Source organism: Puma concolor, chromosome A1 (genome assembly GCF_028749965.1).
Source record: "Puma concolor isolate L17-30 chromosome A1, mPumCon1.1.hap2, whole genome shotgun sequence".
Lineage (NCBI taxonomy): Eukaryota > Metazoa > Chordata > Mammalia > Carnivora > Felidae > Puma > Puma concolor.
This window is the reverse complement of record NC_141667.1, coordinates 193,569,883-193,592,726: the sequence shown is the minus strand read 5'-3', so window position 1 is coordinate 193,592,726 and position 22,844 is coordinate 193,569,883. Positions and strand designations below refer to the sequence as shown.

The following is a 22,844-nucleotide window of genomic DNA, read 5'->3' as shown; positions in this document are numbered from 1 at the left end:
GCTACTTCTCAGCTGTGGGCTTATATGGAGCAGCTGTGACTAAAAGCCTTTGCGATACTGGTAGGTTTTAATTTTTGGATAAATACGTCACATACCATCTACTGCTCTCTTGAAACTGATTAAAAGAAATATCTTAATTAAGATACTGATCCTACCTTAGAAAACCTAGTGCTGTACTAAGAAAGAAATATAATAGCTAGTTTTAAGGAAATTACCAGGAAACTTTATGAAAATCTAATGGTCATTGAGAAAAATTAAAGTAAGGTGAGAATATACTTAACTAAACAAAATTGCTAGTTCACTGTCCACTAGCAGACGAAGAAATCTCCATGGCTAGAAAGATGACTTTGCAAATTTGCATGATAAATGAAAATCAGAATAAAACTATGGACACATCCTGCATTCTCACAAAGAAATCCCCTTATGATATATTAGCCTCAGTAGTATTTCCAGCATACTCAAGGAAACACATTAGGATTTTTGATTGGGACCCAATATTAGTCATTTTATCTTTCAAATATATATTTAGAAGACAACTATGATTAATCAATTTTTCATTCCAAATATATTCACTGGAAAATACTTATGGAGGGACTAAAAACAAATGCATCTCTAAGATACGGTGATTTCTCTGTATATACACAGGCAGTGAATTACCAATTTTAAAGTTAAAACGAAGAAAAGACCTTTTGGGGCACCTGGGTGGCTCAGTCAGTTGAGTCCAACTCTTGATTTCCACTCAGGTTGTGATCTTACCCGTTTGTGGGATCAAGCCCTGTGTGGGGCTCTGCACTGACAGCACGGAGCCTGCTTGGGATTCTCTCTCTTTGTTCTTCCCCTGCTTGTTCACTGTCTCTCAAAATAAATTAAATAAACCTTAAAAAAAAGTGTTCATTTTAATTTTATGTATTAATTATAACATGCCTTGTGCTGGTACTTTCAGAGATGCATAGTTTTTTTCATACTGGGATGGCTTTATTCTGCATTATTCATTAACGACTCCCTACGTTCCCTATTCCTCATGTTTCCTTACCATGCAACCATTATTTTAAAGTTCTACGCAAGAACAAGTTTAACAGGGAGGAGAATGTGATAGAGAATAATGCACACTGTGCAATTTAAAACTCTTTAAAAGCTATGGTTTAATGGGGCACCTGGGTGGCGCAGTCGGTTAAGCGTCCGACTTCAGCCAGGTCACGATCTCGCGGTCCGTGAGTTCGAGCCCCGCGTCGGGCTCTGGGCTGATGGCTCAGAGCCTGGAGCCTGTTTCCGATTCTGTGTCTCCCTCTCTCTCTGCCCCTCCCCTGTTCATGCTCTGTCTCTCTCTGTCCCAAAAATAAATAAACGTTGAAAAAAAAAAAATTTAAAAAAAAAATAAAAGCTATGGTTTAAGTGGCTTTCCCAAAGTAACTCAAGACTTCAGATTGCATAATTTTAAATATCCTTAAGTATATAAAACCAACCTAAAAAAGTAATTACATGGAAAATGTTATCAATCCCAGAATTACAACCTGTTTTTTTTTTGTTTTTGTTTTTTTGTGTTTTTTTTTGTTTACTTAGGATTTAGTTTCCTCTGGTTTCCTAATATGGAAGCCTAGATTATCGATTTCAGATCTTTCTTCTTTTCTAATAGATACCTTGATGCTATAAATTCCCTTTTAAACATTGCTTTTGATGCATTTCACTAATTTTGGTAAGTTGTGCTCTTACTTTCATCGACTTAATATTTTTAAATTTCCCTTGAGCTTTCTTCTGTGACCCATGTGCTATTTAGAAGTAGTTGTTCAGACTCCACAAATTTTGGATTTTCCAAACAAGTCCATTTGAATACTGAAGTAATATCTCTTGGCCATGCTAAAATTAATTAGTAAGAGCACCTGGCTGGCTAAGTTGGAAGAGCATGTGATTCTTGATCTCAGAGTCATGAGTTCAAGTCCCATGTTGGAGTAGAGATGACTTAAAAGAAATCTTTAAAAAAAATTAAAAAAAATTAGTTAACAGAATGGAGACGTTTTATTACATGATAGGGTCACACCTAGCTGAGAAGATGCTAGAATCAACAAACGTATAATGACAGTCCCTACAGGGTCTTCTATCAGGTTTTCAGTAAGACACTCATGTGTTTCTGAGCAGCGTGTTGGTAAAAACAAAATGCCCATGGATTTTAAATAGAAAAATGTCTCAGAAGTGGTGACCTTTGTGGCCCAGCATGATCTTCTAGCCAAACTCTTCCATAATTAAGGAAATAATTGCAGAAAATAACCTTCTTTATTTTTTTTTCCCAAACCATCTTTATTGTGACTGAAGCAATATGAGAGACAAAACTCAGCTGATACTGACAGGAATGTGAAACACTTTTATCGTGAGGTTTTTTGTTGAAATTATGGGTAATGGAGAATTCAGGAAAATTAGACAAAGGTCTTTAATAAGGTCAATCTGAAAGATGGTACACAGGTTTGAAGTATACATAATCGTCACCAAGCTATGACGAGGGGGTAGAAGTAATTAAAGAACTTAATAGCTGAGACTGGATTATGAAGTACAAAAAGATGTGAATTTGGAGGGAATTAAAATGTAGCAACACCCTGGAGGCACTCTTTTCATTGCAATTCAGTATGAATACAGAGAACTTGCAAACTGGTTCACAATTACATGAACTATGGCCCATTTTCCGAATCTGTTATCAAACACTGGAGAGAGTATGCTTCCAAATTAAATCTACAGGCAACCTGCTGTCACTTATTTGCCAACATGTATGGATTAAAAAACCCACGAGGCCAGGAAGGCATTCTGGGAACTAAAATTTACACATATTCATGTCCATACATATTACCACAATTTTTGCTCTGTCAGTCAAGAAGCAAAACAGTGGAATGCTCTAGTAATTAATGTAACATAATCAATATTATCTATAAACAATTAGCATGCAAGGATCCACGAGATGCTGCATAAACACTTTGGCAAAGTAACTGCCACATAGAGTGGGCAGCACTGTCTTCATGAGGGCCTCTCCAATGGCCCCCTTCTCTCCAGGCATCATACCAACATCATGGGAACTTCCCAAAAGCTTCCTGCTTATTAATTAGTGATGAATTAGCTATCTATCTTACTTAATCATTAGCATTTCTCTTGCTGTACCCATAGGTAGCAACTGCTATGTAGCAGAAAGACGACTGGACAGGTTTGAAGAAACCTGGGTTTATGCCCACGTCTGACATGTTACCTTGCTGTCTTTGGGCCTCCATTTCTACATGTGGAAAGTGAGAAGCTGAAATAAACTTGCTTACGTTTCCTTCAACTCTGAAACTGATAACTACTATATTTGGAAATGCTCTGTCCCTCCCTAAAGGGGAGCTTTCTGAGAGGTTTCTGCGTCAGCTTTCTGAGAGGTTTCCAGTATCAACAACTTCAGTGTCTTCCACTAACTATTAAGGCAAAAGGTTTAAACAAGAAGTGCTCTTACTTTTATGAAAAAGGTACATACTAGTTATAGCCTTCAGGAAGATTCTGTGGAATCACATCTAACATTTGCAACTGGAGGCATTTAAATATTTGAGCTCATTGTAGCACTATACAGCCAATAATAAAGCATCACAGTGTGAAAAGGTTCTTTCTGCTCTCCACAAGAATTTGTGACACAGAACTTTCTCATATCCAAATGTGAAATGTGATTCACACTCAGAATGTGTCATAATTTGCATACACTATTAAAACTGGGACTTCTTTGTGTATACAGCTACATAACATCTCAGACATGTTGGTAAGAAATAAACCATAATTGAGACGGGTGGTGACAGCATCCAACTGGTTAGAGCAAATTACTTCTATTATACTGATGATAATTCCTGTTAATACTTTATTTTCTGTCATTATATAAATAGCCCATAAAATCTCTATTATGTAATGCTCACAGCTACTCTTGCATTAAGAGCCCTGGATGCATGTTTGGGTACCAAGCATAACTACCATTACAACAATCACCAAAGAACGATATATACCCAAGTCCCCTATAATTTCAGGAATGCAGCAGGATAGAGGGTGAAGTGAAGAGGAGGGAAGAAAGGGTAAAAAGATAAAAATGAGCATGTATCCATACATATGCCTTTGGGCTACTCAAGCTGATCCTGGGAATTTCTGGAGCTGTATATCAACTCCGGTGTTTAGCTCAGAGATATTCCCCACCAAACCCCTCCCTGTCCTGTTCCAACCTACACATACACACCAAACACAGATTCCAGATCTCTATCATATCTCTGAGTATAAAACAACTGGAAGATGACACGGAAGCAGCCACTCTGTGCATTTGATATCAGAATATACCACCTTTACCCCCCAAAAATCTGTAAAGAACAAGTCTCTCTGCACATTGAATTCTCTTAACAAAGCTTGCCTCCTTTCCCCGCAGTGGAGCAAAATATTTTTTTTCCTGGCATTATTACCTGCAAGAGAGTAGCAAACGCCCTAAAAAAGGTTTTCGTAGTTACTGGACAAAGGAAGGTATGATTACCTCTACTTAGTGTCAATGAGGAAGGAAAGAGGGAAAGAGAAGGGATATGCACATGAAATACAGAATGAAATCCACATGCTGAACCTCAAATGCTTCATCAATCCTGGAATCCACAAATATTCCTATAGTGGAGTTGCAGCGAGGGGAGAGCTGTTCTGATGGACAGAGTTTATGTCTGGTTGGACTGCTACCTTTGATTAAGTGAATATTAAATGAGTTGTACACTGATCTCATGTTCTTCACTGGGGTGCGAACATACCTGTCATGAAGTTCTTACTGCCATCACTCTTTAATCCCTGGAGGTCAGCAGACAGCTACAGCAAACCTGGCTCCATCCTAACATCTGTCATTGCACCCCTTACATCCTGGTGCTTTCATCTCCTCCCTGGATACCTACATTTGTTACCACATCCTCTTTCCATTCCAGCAGGTTTGTTTGCCTTGAACAGACGTTCTTTTCTTTCCACACATTTCTTCAGTTCCAGAGAGAAGAAATGCTGCCACAGGAATGAGGTCAGTGGATGCGTCCTCACAGACTAACATTATGCAAAGGAAAACACTACTTAAAATTTTAAACCATCTTCACTCAATAATAAACACTGGTTTCATAGCTCAACCACAGCCCCTGGCATTTACAACGTACCAATTGTCATGCATTTCCTGTGCATAGCTTATAAGTTCAAGCCTTTTCATGTTTTAGTCAGGCTTAATTGCTTTTCTAATGAACAATATTTTTTAACTGATTGGAGCATTTGCTAATCCAACTTCACAACATCACCCAACATCACTCACAAACGGTGTTTGCAGATCTAACTCAAGCCAGAGCCAAGCTAGTGTTGTATATACCTCATAATTCTAATAAGTATCCCAAACTTCTATTCGGGGAAGATCAACAGTCATTTTCCCTTTATCTCCATTGCTAGCGTGAGTATTTTAACTTTCTGAATTTCCAGAGCCAATCTTTCACAAAGAAATAGGAAGTGTTTATCACTCAACTAGATGTAGACACTGGGTGATTCGCTGGGCTTCTTCCTAACTAGGTGATTTATTTCCATCTACCAGCCTCACAGCATTTACTTAAGGAAAATTCAAGGTACTATATATAATAGGGATTTTAACTAACTCGTGACCAAATAAAGCACATATTTTAAATCCACGTATGCTCCTACTACAGTTAATTTAGAAATATCTCCAGGTCCTTGTATATGAATTTCAATATACATGAAAGCAGTAACTCAACCCTCTGCTTTTCCTACTAATTCCGATCTATCATATATATGTCACACACACACACACACACACACACACACCCCTCACCTGCAAGAGAGTGAGCTCCTTGAGGACAGAAACCAGGTTTTATTTATCTTTCTAATCTAGTGCTCTTCATAGTGCCAGGGACTGTAAATAAATGCTGCTGAATAAATAAAAGTTGAATTTTCTCAAGGCTAGTAGTAAAAATCCTTTTTGTTTTTCATGGATTACTTCTCTGGAGATAAAAGTGGTTTAAATTTACTCACCAAATAACGTGCTATGAATTATGTAGGAACGAATTACCATTACTCCAATAGTTCAGAAAGGAAGAGTGAAGGAAAGACTATTTGTTATTTACTCAGCGATCGCCACTTAGCCGCTGAGAAATCAGTTGTTAGAACGTGGATATGGTAACTATCCATGTTGTACTCTACCCATTAGCTCACATTGCTCACTGGAGCATCTCATACTCTCTGTCTGTTGTAAAGTTCCTTTAGTACAGTACGCCTTGTACTGAGAAGGAGTATCAGTTCTGTGCGGTCAAGAAAGAACGTGCTCTCTCCCTTTCCTTTTATGTAATGGGCATCGGCATCATTATTTGCTCAGCTTTCCAGGTTTGACAGGGGACAGTATGCTTTAGTGACTGAGAGAGACCATGAGGATGCCCCAGCTTTTAGACAGCATGTTCCCTGTGCTCTATTTCCCCCTCCATGAAAAAGAAAAGCACAATATTTAACAACATCACCAGGCTATTGTGAGCGTTAATTAGATTTGATGGGGGAAGGGAGGTGAGCTGATTACGCACTATTCAAATTCAAAGAATCATTATTTTGTGTCTAAAAATAATCCTGATTTAGGAACAAAATTAATTTGGAAGCTCAATCTTTGGTAATCATCTTCCCATACTTAGAAAAAAGTTTTTATTCACAATCCCATTCTAAGCACAATCCAATGAAGTAAAAGTGGAGATCTGTGAATTTCCACAGACTTTTGAAGTAATACAGTACATGGATCAATTTTTTATTTCTCTTTTCTTTCCTTTTTGAAGCTACACGATGTGTAGAAAGGTTAATTTTGTGGAATGGAGTCATGTAAACAAAGTACATTAATTTTTTGTTTCACATGAAACGTTTGTGAAACACTTTAAATTACTTCTTTAAAGAATTAGTAATTGAAGTTTTGTGACTGAAATAACTTTTTAGGTCATTTCCTCTAAGTTCCATTTATTTTTATTTTTTTTCAAGAACTATTCAGTGAAAGAAGATCTTCGATCCATGTCTTAATCCCTGGACCTCATGAATGTTACCGTCCATGGAAGAGTGAATTCTGTACATGTGATTAAGGATCTTGAGATAGGAAGATTATTCTAGGCTATCTAGGTGGGCGTGAGAAGCAATCACAAGTGTCTTTGTAAAAGGAAGGCACAAAGAGATTTGACTACAGAAAGGAAGGAGACAATGTGGTGGCATGGGAAGCAGGTGGAGAAAGCCATGTGATGTGGGGCCATAAGTCAAGGAATGAGAATGGCCTCTGGATGACAGAAAACACCAGGAATGGATTGTCCCCTAAAGCCTCCAAAAGGAATCAACCCACCTGACACCTTGACTTAGCCCCATTAGACTCTCCTTTTGGATTTCTGACCTCTGAAACTTTAAGAGAATAAATGTATATTCTTTTAAGCCAAAAAAAAAAAAGAGACAGAGAGAGAGATAGAGAAAAGAAAGACAAAGAAGACAAAAAGGCCTTCATACGCCCTAAATTAAAAAAAAAAAAAATCCCTAGATATTTATGTCTAAGATCAGGGAAAAAATCATCTAAATAGCAATCATCAAAATTAATATAATAGATGAACTTACTATGAAAATCTTTATAAGAACTGAAAGTTGGTACCTGAGAAAAATCTGAGTTGTTGCCTATATATCACTAAAAAGCTTACAATATCTTCCAAAAAAGGGAAACGTTCTTTAAAAATGTAACAGTTAATAATCCTAGAAAATATACCATATCTTTTAGGAGAAAAATGTTGCACTCCGGTTTTGGTGAGTTTTGGCTGAGAAGGAACTTTATCGCTTTTATTTAGAACTTTCCAAAGGAAAAGGAGACTCTGGTCCAGTTGGCAGAAATGTATTCTTTACAGACAAGCGGAAAAAATTCTCTTAGTTTTAACATAGCCCTATTGAAACTTCCTATAAGACTCGCCAATTTTCATAACTTAGATATATACTCACCAAGCAAACTTCTGATTATTCATTCGATTTCCCCGGACCCTTGATACTGGGGACGGATGTACTCTGTAGGCAGATGAGAATAATCCAGTCATTAAAAAAGCACATTCCTGATTACAAATGAACAAAAGAAAAAAAAGATCTTATTTATAAATGATCTCTTGTAGGTATGCTTATTGCACAATGCCCCATAATCACCTCTTAGTAAATGAATACAGTTCATTCCTAGGCATTCACACCTGCAGTCTCTCTTTCCTCTTGTAGCACTTTTGACATAACAACGACTTGCCACAAGGTTCACTGAGAAGACCCCCCAAATGCAGAACCACCAGTTTTAGTTGAATGACAGATTCATTCGGTCCAACAAAAAAGTTACTGACTAGCTAATCTTTGCCAGGTTTAGAAGTGGGTAAAAGTAATGAAAGGTCTGATGTTTGCCTTCAGTGAGTCCCGTCTGCTACGTCCTCCCACAAGGGATATCAGGGGGACTCTACGTGCACATTCGCTGAGTCAACTAGTAGAATTCAAACCCTAAGAAGCAAGATAATGAAGGTCAGAATATGCTACCCTCAAATACGCTACTTTGGCAGAAGGATTATTTTGAGTTGAAGACAAGAAACAGCAGACACAGAAGGAGGTCTATACTCTCCCTTTATATGCCTAAAAATAAGGACATAAATTTCCCTTTAGTAAAGGAAATTTTCATTTGTAAAGGGGTCCCGCCCCACCTCTACTACCGTGAAGTGCAACACACAACTCTTCACCTGTGATGGTACTGAGATGTGGCTGAGTCAACAATCCTTATTTGCCATGAGTTTCCCCCATCTGTTTCCTAGTTACCTTCCTACCATCTACCCGACTAGAACTTCAGACCCCACCTTTTCTTTTGACTCATCACTTCACAGTTTTTCACTCTTTGCTAAACGGTATATAAGATCCAAATTTTAACCCCTTTGAGTTACGACTCACAGAGTATTCCTGCATGCATGCATGTTATGTGTATAAACAGGTTTTTTCCCCCTTCTCACCAATCTGTCTTTTGTCAGTTTGTATGTGTGTGTATTTAGTCAGTTCGTCTTTTGTCAGTTTAATCTCCAGGTCCTCAGACCTAGAACCTGAGAAGATAAAAGAAAAGGGTTTGGTTTTTTTTTTTTTTCCTTCCACCAAAGTAACTTCATCCAAGTGTCCAGGAACAGAATCTGAGAATGGGGGAAGAAGGAAGGGTGAGCAGTTATTTCCAGGAGAAAAGCTTTCTAGGTGTCATGCTCTGCAGCTGGGCTTTGAGGAAGGCAGTCAATCCGAAACTTTAGCTAAATAATGGCGAAGCAAAAACTATTGTTGTACAAGCTTTCAGGGTTAGAGTCATCTGCTGGAAGTTTGTATTTCCAAGAACTGCTGATATCTTCCAATCAGGAGCTAGTTGCTGAAACTCCACCTCTTTGTGGGTCACTCACTGGCAACACAGTATGCCCTACTTCCTGCTTCCCTCTGGCCAACTTCCTGCTTTGTTCTATCTTTACTAGGATTTGTGAGATCTAAGCAGTCTTTTGGCTTGTGTTATTACATCCCACACATTTCTCTTATTTGCAAGACAGCAAACAGAAATTTTAAGCTGGTCTTTAAGTCAGAACCAGCGGCTCCACGATTCATTAGAACCCCAGTTCTCTATAGCTGTTTAGCACGTGAAAATTATTTCCAAACAGATAGTACTGTTCCAGCCCCTGAGAAGGGCCAGATGCAAACTTCCTGTAAATCCAGAGGCAGACTGCACTTTGCACTCGGAAGGCTTATTTCTTCCAACATCCCTTATTAACATTCTTTTCCTCACAGCGCTTCTCAATGGCTGCTGCAGCTGGGCGGCTCAGCACAGATTTTCTGCTCTGCATGGGGGAGGGGATGTTAATTATGCAGAAAGATGGAGAGAGGCCAGACAGCCCCTCTGGTGAACTGTCTCATTCAAGCACGGCCCACTTCCTGCTGTTTTTGCAGCTACAAGGATCACCTGTTGGTCTTGGCATCTGGCCAAACTGGGGCCTGGCGGAAATGACAGACTCAGCTAGAAATGAAAGCCAGCTCATATTCCAGCACCCCAAATTGGGGAGAGAGAAAAAAACACGCCACAGAAATGCATAAGAATTATACAAAAGGTAGCAAGACTCATTTCTTTTCTTTTCTTCTTTCTTTCATTCTGTCTGTTTGAAATACAAACATCGTAATGGAATTGTGAGCCAAAAAATGTCTCCTCAGTTAAATCCCCCCTGACCTAAGTCCTCTTAACCTTCTCCACATCCCCACTAGGGTGCCAGAGTCCTATTGCCTAAATAAAGTTCTAAGGAGTAACAGCCCAAACACTCACAATTCTTTAATTCACTCCACATCCTCTGACCAGATGAATTTTCATGACAGAAGTATATTCTTCTTGAAGCTTCTTATTCATAGATCAGTGGGAAAAAAATGGGCTTGTTTAACTTATAATTAAAATATTCCCTAGGTATTTAGATCTTTTAACAAAATCCCACTCATCCATAGTTCAAATACTGTAAGTAGATAATTTCTATCATGGTTTAGCGGTCTACAAAGAATTTCATGACAGTGTGTGTATGGACAAATAATTACAAAGTTTCTTAAATGAAAATAGTAAAACAAGAAAGCTTTTTTTTCCTTTCTGAAAGGGAGTAAATTGATAACCTGGAGCTTGCTTCATTTGATGAAGTAGACCATAAAAGGTTTGCATTTCAGCTACTCCCCAAATTTTATTTCTTTAAAAGGATACACAGTGTTTTTGTGAGCTCAGTCTACACTGTGGCACTTCTGGCCACCACCTCCCTTCTTTCCACAAATAGCAGCCAGGCAAGGTAGCAAAGTCAAAACCCCGGTAGGAGAAACCACCACCTCATCTGCATGTCATGCATTATTCATGACCTCCTGATTCCTGCACCTGCATCTAGGCAGGAAGCTTGCAGGGAATGTTCATTATTCTTCTTTTAGCCTCACACAGGCTCGATTACTGCTAAGCCACTTTGTTCTGTAACTAAGGGTTTCAGGCCTTAGTACTAACCGCTGGATATGGAAAGAAAAAAAAATCACCATGCTGAAGAAAAGAACAATTTTGGTTGTTGTGCAACATGTATTGAATCCTACAACGTGCTCTTCTGAGACTGACAGTTACTGTCAGATGGAAATGCTCACATTTGGTGATTTACATTACACAGAAAAAAGGGAAGCCATACCATTAAGGCCATGTATAGCAACTGTTCTATTTACATACACTTACTCATCTAAGGCAGACAGCATGTCTATAATTGTGCCCAACTCAGGGCTTAATTTAGCTTCCTTGCTACGCATGTGGGAACTTTTTAAATATCTTAATACAAAAATGGTTCTTCTTCTTTGGGTATAAGCTGCAAAGAACCTGACCCTCAAGTCTTGTATTTTAATGACTAATATTTATTGTAAATCAAGAGAATATGATCACTCTGCTTTTCAATGTTTTTATGAACATTCCTGAATGGCTAGTGGCTGGAGGTTGGATAGGAAATCCAATACTCAACATGAATTACTGATTACTAATGAACTGCTGGGGAAAGATACCATCTACTTTTTTACTCTCCCCACCAGGGAAAAGCCATGCAGCTTAAATCCAATCTTACAGTCCCAAATGAAATTAGGATGATGTGAAAACAAACTGTGGGAGGCACCTGGGTGGCTCAGTCAGTTAAGTCTTGATTTTGACTCAGGTCATGATCTCGCGGTTTTGTGGGTTCCAGCCCTGCATCTGGCTCTGTGCAAGCACATGGAGCTTGTTTGGGATTCCTCTGCTCTCTCTGCCCCTCCCCTGTTTGAGCTCTGTCTCTTTCAAAATAAACAAACAAAAAGTGCAAACTGTGGAACCAGCCTGCCTGGGATGGAATTCCAGCTCCACTACCTATCAAGAGAGTCATGTCCTCTTAGGGCAAGCGACCTAACCTCTCTGAGCTTCACGTCCCTCATCTGTACAAATGGAGGCAGAAAAGATGGCCACCTCCGAAGACTGTGAGACTAAAATGTTAATAGTTGTAAAGCATTTAGGACACTGCGTGGTGTCCAGGAAGCAGTGAATACACATTGCCTATTATCACTAGCAGTATTGATTGGATTGGAAAAGACTGGAAGATGAACCTAGAATATCTAACTGATTCCAGGGGACTGAGAAAACAAATGTGCTGTAAGGACCTGCGGTCTTAACTACTATGCTTATCTGACTTCACTAAAGGCAAGAAAGTAACAAAGAGAAATGAATACATATAGAGTAATAAGAACCAACGACTGTGGTTTCTAAGGTATGGCTTACTTTCTGGCATCTAATTTTTCTGTTCTTTATTAGAAGATCTATCTTCTGTTCACTAAAATTTCGTAATATTTCAGTTATTTCCCATCCAAGAACAAGTCAGTAATCACACCAAGACGAAATCACTCCATTAACTAAGCCCTAACTATGTGCCAAACACCATGCTAATTTCATCAGACACATTTATTTTATCCTCATATCCTTATTATCCACATTTTATCGTTGAGAAAACTGACTTAGAAGAGTTAAGTTACTTGCCAGGGTGACAGCAAAATCAGAGCTTGAACACAGTTATGTTTGACTTATGCTATTCCGTGTGAACCAATCCTATGAATTCATATATATTCCCTCCACACTACCCTAAAGGATGCTAATAAAGTGAATTAGTACTAGGGGCTTTTATGAGAGATTGTGCATTTAATTAGGGCCAACTGAATATTTGATAGTGTAAGTAAATGCAAAGGGAAAGTACTAGTTTTCCTGGACTAAAATTGGCACTGAATGAAATATTAATCATTCAGGTACTCACAAGAAAATCATATTGGTTTACCACTGATCATCCTTCAGCTGCTTATGAAAATTTCTTATCAGTGTTGCTATTTAAATACATTATATATGACAAGTGTAAGTTTTATTTTTTATTTTTTTAAATTTATTTTGAGAAAGATACAAAGAACAAGCGAGGGAGGGGCAGAGAGAGAAGGAGACAGAATCCCAAGCAGCCTCCATGCCATCAGCACAGAGCCCAACGCAGGGCTCAAACTCACGAACCATGAGATCATGTCCTGAGTCAAAATCAAGAGTTGGATGCTTAACCAACTGAACCACCCAGGCGCCCCCACGTGTAAGTTTTAGATATACATGTATATCTAAATATAAATTAATTATAAATAGGTATAATTAATTCTAGCTACATCCACTTCCTTCCCATTTTTTCTAGAACCCAATTCAATCTAACTTCAAAGATGAAACCATCTTTTTGTGGGTCATCCGCGGCTTCCATGTTTTCAAATCTAATGGTTAATTCTCAGTCCTCATCTTCTCAAACTCTTGGTAGCAACTTGCTATAACTGATCACTTTCTTTCCAAAGCTTTTTTTGCTCAGCATCAGGGACATTCTTCTGCCTTCCTCCCTCTTCCTTTTGCCTTTGCTTGAACCTCCTTTTCTCATTCTTTTGCACCACAACTGTTGGTGTGGCCTGGGGATAATCTTCCTATGACCTTTCTCTTTCTTTTTTCAACTCACTCCCTACTTGAAAGAGTCTCCAATGTGGCTACCCTCACCTCCTTGATGACATCATCCCCTCTATGGGCCTTAGATGCCATCCATATTATAATAACTCTCAAATTTCTATCTCCAGCCCAATCTCTAGATCTTCTCTAAATATTAGACTTGGGTTTTTCAATATTAATCTACCCCTTTCAAAAAAAATTTTTTTTAACGTATTTCTTTCCATATCTTCCCAGACATAAAAATGCCAGCATCATTCACACAGTTGCAACATTGAAATAATACTTGAGTTCCTTCATGCTCTCATGCCTCATATGTTAGGCAGCCTGCTTAATACTGAGGACAATCAGAATAAACTATTATTTCACAGACCAATAAAATATTTATTGTAGGTAATTACTCATCTAGCAGGATTATAGATTTTCATTATCAAGATCATGAGAAATTATAATGTACATTTTCTACTCTTCAGTCCACTTTGTCCTATTATATAATAAAATTATTAGTCCCATATTTTCATCCATAAACTGTTCTAATTATTCAACATAATACACACTGTAACACCTCAGCTTCCTACATTTGTGAAAGAAAAGATTAGTCTAGAAATAATTCCACAACTATTTGTAAATCTCAGAATTTTCTTATACACAATCACATGAAAGATAATTTTAAAGCACTTTTAAAGTAATTCTTGGTATTGCTTCCTTCTTACATATAATTGTACTGAATACAAGTTCTCATGATTACTCAGGTTAGTTTGGATGTTGTTATTGTAAAATATATATACTACGCTTGACCAAATAAAGATATGTGTGTGACTCCAGCATTTACATTAAGTGAGCCCTATTTATTCTCAGCTTTTATCAAGCTAGTGATTAGATGAACATTAGAAATGTCATATATATATATACATATATATGTATATATATATATATACATACATATATATGTATATATATATATACATATTTAAAGTTTATTTATTTATTTGAGAAAGACAGAGAGAACAAGTGAGTGAGGGAGGGACAGAGAGAGGGAGACAGAATCCCAAGCAGGCTCCACGTTGTCAGAATAGAGCCTGATGTGTGGCTTGATCCCACAAACGTGAGATCATGACCTGAGCTAACATCAGGAGTCGGATGCTTAACACACTGAGCCACCCAGCTGCCCCTGGAATGACATATAGTTTTTAAAAGTTTTTTTTTTTTCTTCTCATTACACTGTAGTCTTTCTCTCTCCTGCAGCCATTGATACTATTGTTAGAAGAGTGGTCTAACCTTAAACATACTGAGTGGATGTGATAACGGTTTTCACTGTTTACTCTAACAGTATAAAATTTGTTAAAAATACAGTGTTTTGCAGGGAACAACATGCATTTCTGCCATACATCAACAGAATGAATGATTCTAGTAAGAAACCATTTGGTCTGCACAATTACATCATATTAATTCATCCCAGTCTCATCTCCCAACATCTCCAACTACTCTCTCTGTGTCAGTGACACCAAAGATCCTCCTCCTTCTCTCGTTACCTAGTTAGCAGACGTTCAACTCTAAGAAGCCACCCCAATCTCCAGGTCTAGGTTAACTCACTGTAAGTTCTCACAGCACGGGTACTCAGCACAGGATAACTGAAGATAATTTTGTTTTTATGTTTATTTTGTCTGTCTCTCCAAATAGACAGTATGCTCCAAGGGGGACAAGGGAGCTTTTCTCTTTTTGCTGTCGTATCTCTCTTACCTGCCACAAAGTGGGCACTCAATAAATAATTATTGCCGGATGAGCCTTCTTTCCCTACTAGACTGTAACTTCTAGGACGGATGGCAACAGCCATGGCTAAGTCACACCTGCATCCTCAGAGCTTAGCATATCATTATTATTAGCAAATAAACGCGGGACTAAGGAGTTAGTCACTGGGGCAGTCAGCTGGGGAACAATAATATCAATCTTTCCTCTACCCGTCAGAACCATATATGCATCACTCACATTTTTAATTTATGTATTGTATACCTATTATTTATTCATTCATTCACATCTTAATTGAACATCTATTGTGTCAGACACTATTCTAGATTCTTCAGTCCTGTGAACTGTGTTGGATGATGGAATATTACACCTATAAAGAAATGTTTCGACTTCAAGGAGCCTACAGTACAACCATGAGTTTGAACAGTAATTGTTCAATAATTGTTCAATTGGCCATCATGTGCAATGTGATAAGTGGCTATGGGAGCAAATAAAAGCATGTCTGCATTAATTAAGCTTTGGAGTAGACCCAGAAGTTTCCCTAAGATAATATGGACAGGCAATGAAGGATAGAAATGGGCAGCAGAAAAACTACAAATTGTTTTGGGTAACTAGAGTAAAGGATTTGGCAGGTCACAGGGGCAAGAGATTATGTAGTAACAGGGCCTTGATCAGGGATGGTCTTGTGTAGTGTGCTAAGTAGTAAACTCAAAAAGAGTTAAAGGACAATGACCAAAGGCTTTTAAGGTTAGAATTGACACAATCAGATTTGTGTACTAGAAAAGTCATGTTGGCAGCAGTATTGAGAGTGGCCTGAAGAGAATGCATCATTACACAGGAAGAGCCATTGGAGGCCGACTGTAAAACTTTGGCCGAGCAGGATCTAAGATGGCAGCAGTAGACATAGTGGAGTGGGAATGGAGAATGAGGAAGAGGAAGACAGATACACACGAAATTAGGTGTTATCCCTGGGGCTTGGTATAAATATATGCAAGATGTCGAGAGGCAAGGCAGAAAAAGGGAACAATTTATGGCTAACAATGAGGGCTGTGAATTGGTTGATCAGAGGAATCAATATAAGGAATTAAGTTTATGTTTTGGGATTAAAAAAATACAGTAAGTTTCTGTCCATTGCATATACAGATCTGGGGTTCAGCAGACAATTTTAAGACAAGAGATGGAGATGTGAGCACCCTTACTAGATAAATGGTCAGTGAGTCCTGAATTTCCCAGAGGCGGAATTTAAGTGAGAAAACCAGCAGACGAAGGTCAAGACACCAGGAAACTGTACATCTTCTTGCATGACTTTAAACCTCTCTTCCTACTCATTCAGAGAACGCCAGAAATCCCCACTTATTGATGGGAAGTTGGAGCTGCATGATTCAATTTAACCTCATAAGATCTCATAACCAATATTAAGAGAGGGAAGACATGATCTCTTCTACCCTTCCCTTGATGTCAGAAAAGCTGAAATTAATCTGTTTTTCCTTCAGTATTGTCTTGGCAGTAAATGGCCCCAACATCAATTCTCTCAAGCAACTCAAAATAAGGAGTCACCCTTGACTGAACTTCTCTCTCCACCTGCAGCCCATTCTCAGGCCTGTCCACTACACCACCTCCATTCTATCTGCTTTACATTTCCACAGTCATCGACCTATTTTAACTCCTACCTGTCTCTTCACAGGACCATTCCCCAAATCTTCTCCTTCAGTCCATTTTCTGCACTAGAGCCACAATGATACATTTAAAAGAGCAGATCTGTTCTTCTCACTCCACTCTTCCATTAGTGGCTTTCCATTGCTCTTGAAATAGACCTAAATCTCAAGTTGGCCTACATGCCAATGATCTGGCCCCCGCTGACCTCTCCAGCTTTGCTCTTCCACAGTATCACTCTTCCTCACATCCTGCTCTGTGATCCAGTCGGCCTGGTCTTCTTTCACTTTCCCTCTCTTAGCTCAGTGCCTCTGTGTGTGTTCTTCCTTTTGCACAGAACCTCCAACACCACCCCTTCACCTATGTAACTCTTCCTCAGTCTCATCTCCCTGACTGACCAAACTGCACCATGTCTCTATGTTACAGACTTGTGTTATTCTCCCCATTTGTTCTTCACAGCACCTATCAGGGTTATATACAGTTAAATACGGAAGTGATAATTTGGGGAGCCTGGGTGGCTCAGTAGGTTAAGCGTCCGACTTCGGCTCATGGTCTGTGAGTTCAAGCCCCATGTTGGGCTCTGTGTTGACAGCTCAGAGCCTGGAGCCTGCTTTGGATTCAGTGTCTCCCTGTCCCTGTCCCTCTCCCACTCACACTCTGTCTCTGTCTCTCTCTCTTAAAAATGAACCATTAAAAAAATTAAAAAGAAATGATAATTTGATGAAAAGCAGGAACTTTTTCTCCTTAGCTCTCTACTATATGCCCAGAAGTAGGCCCTACACCTGGTACAAAGCAGGAATATATTAAATGTTGCTCTATAAATAAAACGAGATAAAGGAAACTCATAGTAGTGGCCTTCTAATTTTTCTTAAGGTTTGTTCTGGCACTATAGAGAAAAATAAATAGGTAAATGTATATAATAATTTAGCATTTAATTTTTATTATACTTATCTTTAATATATATTACAGATAAAGTATAAAGTGGAAGGGAAGCTGAGTGAAAGGTGATGTGGCCTGAGTGTCACCCAAAAAAAGCTTTGGCCCCACAGGAGATGGGTTCTTTAGATCCACATCAGCCCATGTCCAGCACTGTCTGCACACAGGGCCCGTCCTAGGCCAGGAGGCCAAAGGAGATGCAACCATCGCTTCTCCTCTGGAGAAATCTGTGGAAATGCAGCTGACACTGTGAAGACACTGGAGAGATTCACCTGAGGTATGTAGTTTAGTGTTGAACCAGTGAGAATTTCTCAGTTTGAACAGTGGTACCATGATGACAGAAGATATACACAACAGGGGAGCCAAGTAAAGGGTATCTGTGAACTCTCTACAGTATTGCTGCAACTTTTAATTCCAAAAATCATTTCAAAATAAAACATTTTGAAGTGTTATTGCTTTGCTGGGATAAGAATATAAACAATTCAGATTGTCTAAAAACTCCTTTTTTTCTGTTTTATTTAGTGATGTATTTTTTTCATTCTTTTCAACAGTTAGTTACTATTGATAATATGCATTCTATATGCATTTACAAACGGAGTACATGTGTGTGTATTCTTGCACACTTTTTTTTATTTTTAAAGCAAATAAACTCATCAACCGATTCCACTTTACCATCATGGTTTTTGTATGTATTGGGTAAAGAATTGCTAATAACAGGAATGGTGGAAAGTGGTAGAGAGGAAAGAGTAAAAGAAAAAAAGACGAAGACACATTAAAAGGTTAAGAGAAATAATGCCATGATGAGATTCTGGGGGTGAAATTTAGATTATGTCTAGAGAGCAACGACTTACATTATGGAGCTGACATTTATTGAGGTGATACAGACCCCAAATTCATGCCTTCACCTGAGATACCCCAATAATTGCTTCAATTTTCCACTTCATTTGCATGTGAAGTGAAATCCTTTGACTTCCTCGTTAGAGTGGATTGAGTTGAAGGAATTTCATGAACTGAAAGACATTCTGATTGGTAGTTATTCTATTTGTCACACTGGTAATGTCTTTTATTTAGTGTGCTCAAGAAACTATAGTAAACAGCCAAAGAATGACTTCAAATGCTTTTACTGCCTCCAGCTGCATTAGTTTTGAAATACCTCATTTAGGCTAAAAAAAAAAAGAGGCAAAGTTAAAATATGTACTAGGATCTTTTTCCACCCCTAATTAGATCTATTACAACTTAGCATTGTCTCAAGAAGGTGTTATAGCTCACCGGGCTATACCATTTTTCGAGTAGGACACAATTTTACATCAGTTCGTTCACAAGCATGATGAAAACAGCATAAACTAGAATCTAAAGATGATAAGTCATCTCTAAGGAGAAAATGTAGCTTACATTTCATTTACAATAAAATTTTAAATGCTAGAAAGACTCCAATCTGGTACTTCTATGTAACCATTATCTTTATTTTAAATAATGTGTTTAAAAGAAATGGATTTGTGTATTCATACATGTGTAAATCCTGATATGCTTTTAAGTGAACATCAAATAAATCAAAGGGAATGGTATTCAACAGATGGATTCTATACTAATCACAGAACAGTCTGATCTGTAGACAGTTGTAGAGGATGTCCCCTTACTGCCAGAACTGATGGTCAAGAAGCTCGGAGGACTTAAGGCAAAGGAGCCAGGAACTGACCTACTAGCTTATGCAGAGACAGTTCATTTTAGAATTTGGCATCTGAGGCCAAGGGCTGCCAAATACATCAATCAATGCCCACGGGCTACAGACGCCTGTGCAGATTTGGGAAAGAGTACATGAAGTATCAGCTCATCAGCTCACTTACAGAACTGGACAAACAGCGATGTGCCCACCATGCAGGCACTTCCAAATTGCACCAGGCCCTCTACAGCTGATCAACATCATTTACACTAGTGAGTTCAAATTCACTATTCCCTCCCTCAGCCCCACTCTCAGCCACCAGTATTCTCCTTTCTCTGTTTCACGTAGTGCTGGCCCAAGAGGCTACAGGGTTCATCCTACAGAGACATGTGTTGGCTATTATTTTATTAACAAAAGGGTCAAATCAACGCAGAGCTGGTTTACTTATCTTGGTTATTTCTGAATTTGATACAGATCCCAACATCACTGTTCTGATTGCTTATGAAGCACCCTATTGTGATCGAAAAAAATGATAAACAGAAAAGAACTGATTGAAAAGTAGCATTACTATGCCAACCAAATCGGGCAACAGTCGAGTAATCTAAGACATGGCCTATGACCTTTAAGGAAAGAGTACTGCCCAATTGGCTGAGTATCTACTAGAATTGGAAAGATTAAGTAATAACAGCAGAAGATTAAGAACACTAGTTCTCCAAATGGAAGAGTTACTGCAAAATAAGTAGATGATGGAATAACGGAAACACTGAAAATTTCAAGAGAGCAGAGAAGAGAAATAGTGCTTCAAGCTGATGATATAAGATTTGGCCCAGGTCTCACAGGATATGACTTTGGAGGAGGTATGGAGAAGCGGCCAGGTGTGCAGGTGAGGAAAACACTATGAGCAAACAGGATGAGGTGGGAAGAAGAGCAGAGCGTGTGACCTGAGTTCATGCAAAAGGGTGCAGCCCAGAAAGGGGAATGTCTGATGACTGGTGACAGATGTTTTGGGGTTTTTCCTCTCTAGAAAGTTGCGGAGCTGCTGGAAGATTTCACGTGAGAGGAGTAACGTTATCACGTAAGAACTCATCTGCAAGTGGTGTGCAGAATGACTAAAAATGAGGAAGACTCCTGTCAAGATAATCTTGGGGATACTGCAATGGCTTGCCTGTAAAGGGACAAAAGTCTGGGCCAAAGAGGTCCTTAGGGAGTGGAATGAAAAGAAGAGATGAGATAACAGGAATGGGCACAGCCTAGCGATGCTCGATAGAAGAAAGTGAAGGGAATACTAACACTTTGAGAGACTACAGGATCAGAGGGAAATGTGGTTTTAATTTTAGGCAGCTGCAAATGAATGACTGCAATTCAGGAGGGCAGATGTCAGGAATGGATCTGATTTTCATAAACGTGGCACTGAAAGCTGCCGCTGAAAAAAGCTGCCGCTGAAAAAAGCAGCTGAGGTGTCTGAAGAAAGGCTAGAGGTGGAGGAGTGGGGGTACTCAGTCTGCCGTGCCTTAAGGGTGGGGGGCCAGTGGGAAAGGAAGAATTGAGGAAAGCTGGTGAGCTAAGAGGAAAACTAGTAGGAAAAAGATCCTATCAGAAGGAAACAGAGTCACTGTCAAATTTTGTAAAAAGAGTGAGCACAAGCATGGAGAAAAGACCGTTACACGGATCAGGTAGGGACCAACATAACAACAGATTCTTGGTAACAGATTTTGCTACAGAAGTGGTGGGAGCCAGGCCCTTGATTGTTAATGCCTGAAACTGAGGCTAAAGGAGACAGTGTTGGAAAACGTGTTTGAGAAGCTTTTCCCCATGAAAAAAGAGAAGTCGCTGCAAGAACCAGCTGGGACAAAATAGTAACTTGATTTTTCCTTTTCGTTTTTTCTTAAGAAAATGGAAACTGGGGCACCTGGGTGGCTCAGTCGGTTAAGTGGCCCACTTCGGCTCAGGTCACGATCTCGCGCTCCGTGAGTTCGAGCCCCACGTCGGGCTCTGTGCTGACAGCTCAGAGCCTGGAGCCTGTTTCAGATTCTGTGTCTCCCTCTCTCTGCCCCTCCCCCGTTCATGCTCTGTCTCTCCCTGTCTCAAAAATAAATAAAACGTTAAAAAAATAAAAAAAAAAAAAAAAGAAAATGGAAACTAATTCTGTATGTTAGGTGTAAGATGCAACTGAAAAGAAGGCCCTGGAATGCTCAAGAAGGAAGAACTGGGTGACATGTCCTAGAAGGTGTTCCTGGACACTTAGCAGTCACACGTACGCAAGTATTGGCTTCAAAGTTCGAGCTTGCTGTGAACTCTGTGCTGTGCTAAGAGTTTTACGAGACAGTCTCACGTGTCCACACAGCAACCGAGGGGAAGATATCATCACTCTCACCTTGGAAATGAGAACAGCAAGCTCAGAGAGGTTGTTCTATCCAGCCCAAGGTCACACAGCAGATTTGAAACTCAAGTCCAGGCCTAACAGACTCCCACATCACACTTTTTCTTTTTTTTTTTTTTTTTTTTTTTGGGCATGTATTCATTTTTGACAGACGGAGACAGAGTGAGAGCCAGGGAGGGGCAGGGAGAGAGAGGGAGACACAGAATCCAAAGCAGGCTCCAGGCTCTGGGCTGTCAGCACAGAGCTCAACGTGGGGCTCAAACCCACAAATCATGAAATCATGACCTGAGCCAAAGTCGGAAGCCCAACTGACTAAGCCAGCCAGGTGCCCCCACATCACACTCTTAAACAATGTTCTGCTGTTTATTCACGACCAAGGAAGTAACTCTGTTTTTCAAAAAATGTTAAGTATAGATGAGCTAGCTAGAATAGAATATGTATCAAAAAGTAGTTATGAGGGGAGCCAAGATGGCAGAACAGCTTGGAAGTTTTTTCTGTGTCTCCACTCCATGAAATACAGCCAGAACAACACTAAACCATCCTGCTCACCTAGAAAACTGACCTGAGGATTAACACAACAATCTGCACACCCTGAAACACAGAACTCAGCAGGTACGCAGCACGGAGAGCTGAACTTGGGGAGACAAGCTGTGGAGGGCAGAGAGGTTCTTTTGTGGGAGGAGACAGGACGGAGATGGTGGGGAGAATACGGGAAAAGACCCCTCCCCAAAAGCGGCTAGAGAGAAAGTGGAAAATTGGAAACAGCCACAGGGACTAAACTATAAAGGGAGAAAGGAGAAAGGAGACGGTTTAAATTCCTTAAGACTGTAAACAAGGGGAGCGCAAAGGCTGCAACTCCCCAGCTCCATACCTGGCGGTGCTCTGGTGGGAAGGACGAATCCCCAGGAACAGAGTGGGGGCCAGGAGGT

General features: G+C 39.4%; 1 protein-coding gene across 30 annotated transcripts in view; it reads right to left on the bottom strand.

Annotated features, from left to right (window-relative positions):
* The window catches only part of KLF12 (KLF transcription factor 12), a 453,354-nt gene that overhangs the window by 62,959 nt on the left and 367,551 nt on the right, over positions 1-22,844 (bottom strand). For all 30 annotated transcript variants that reach the window (XM_086710407.1, XM_086710520.1, XM_086710513.1 and 27 more), the window contains one exon: positions 7,987-8,049. In XM_086710407.1, the coding sequence (XP_086566533.1) occupies positions 7,987-8,049 (63 nt within the window). The remainder of the gene's footprint in view (positions 1-7,986; positions 8,050-22,844) is intronic.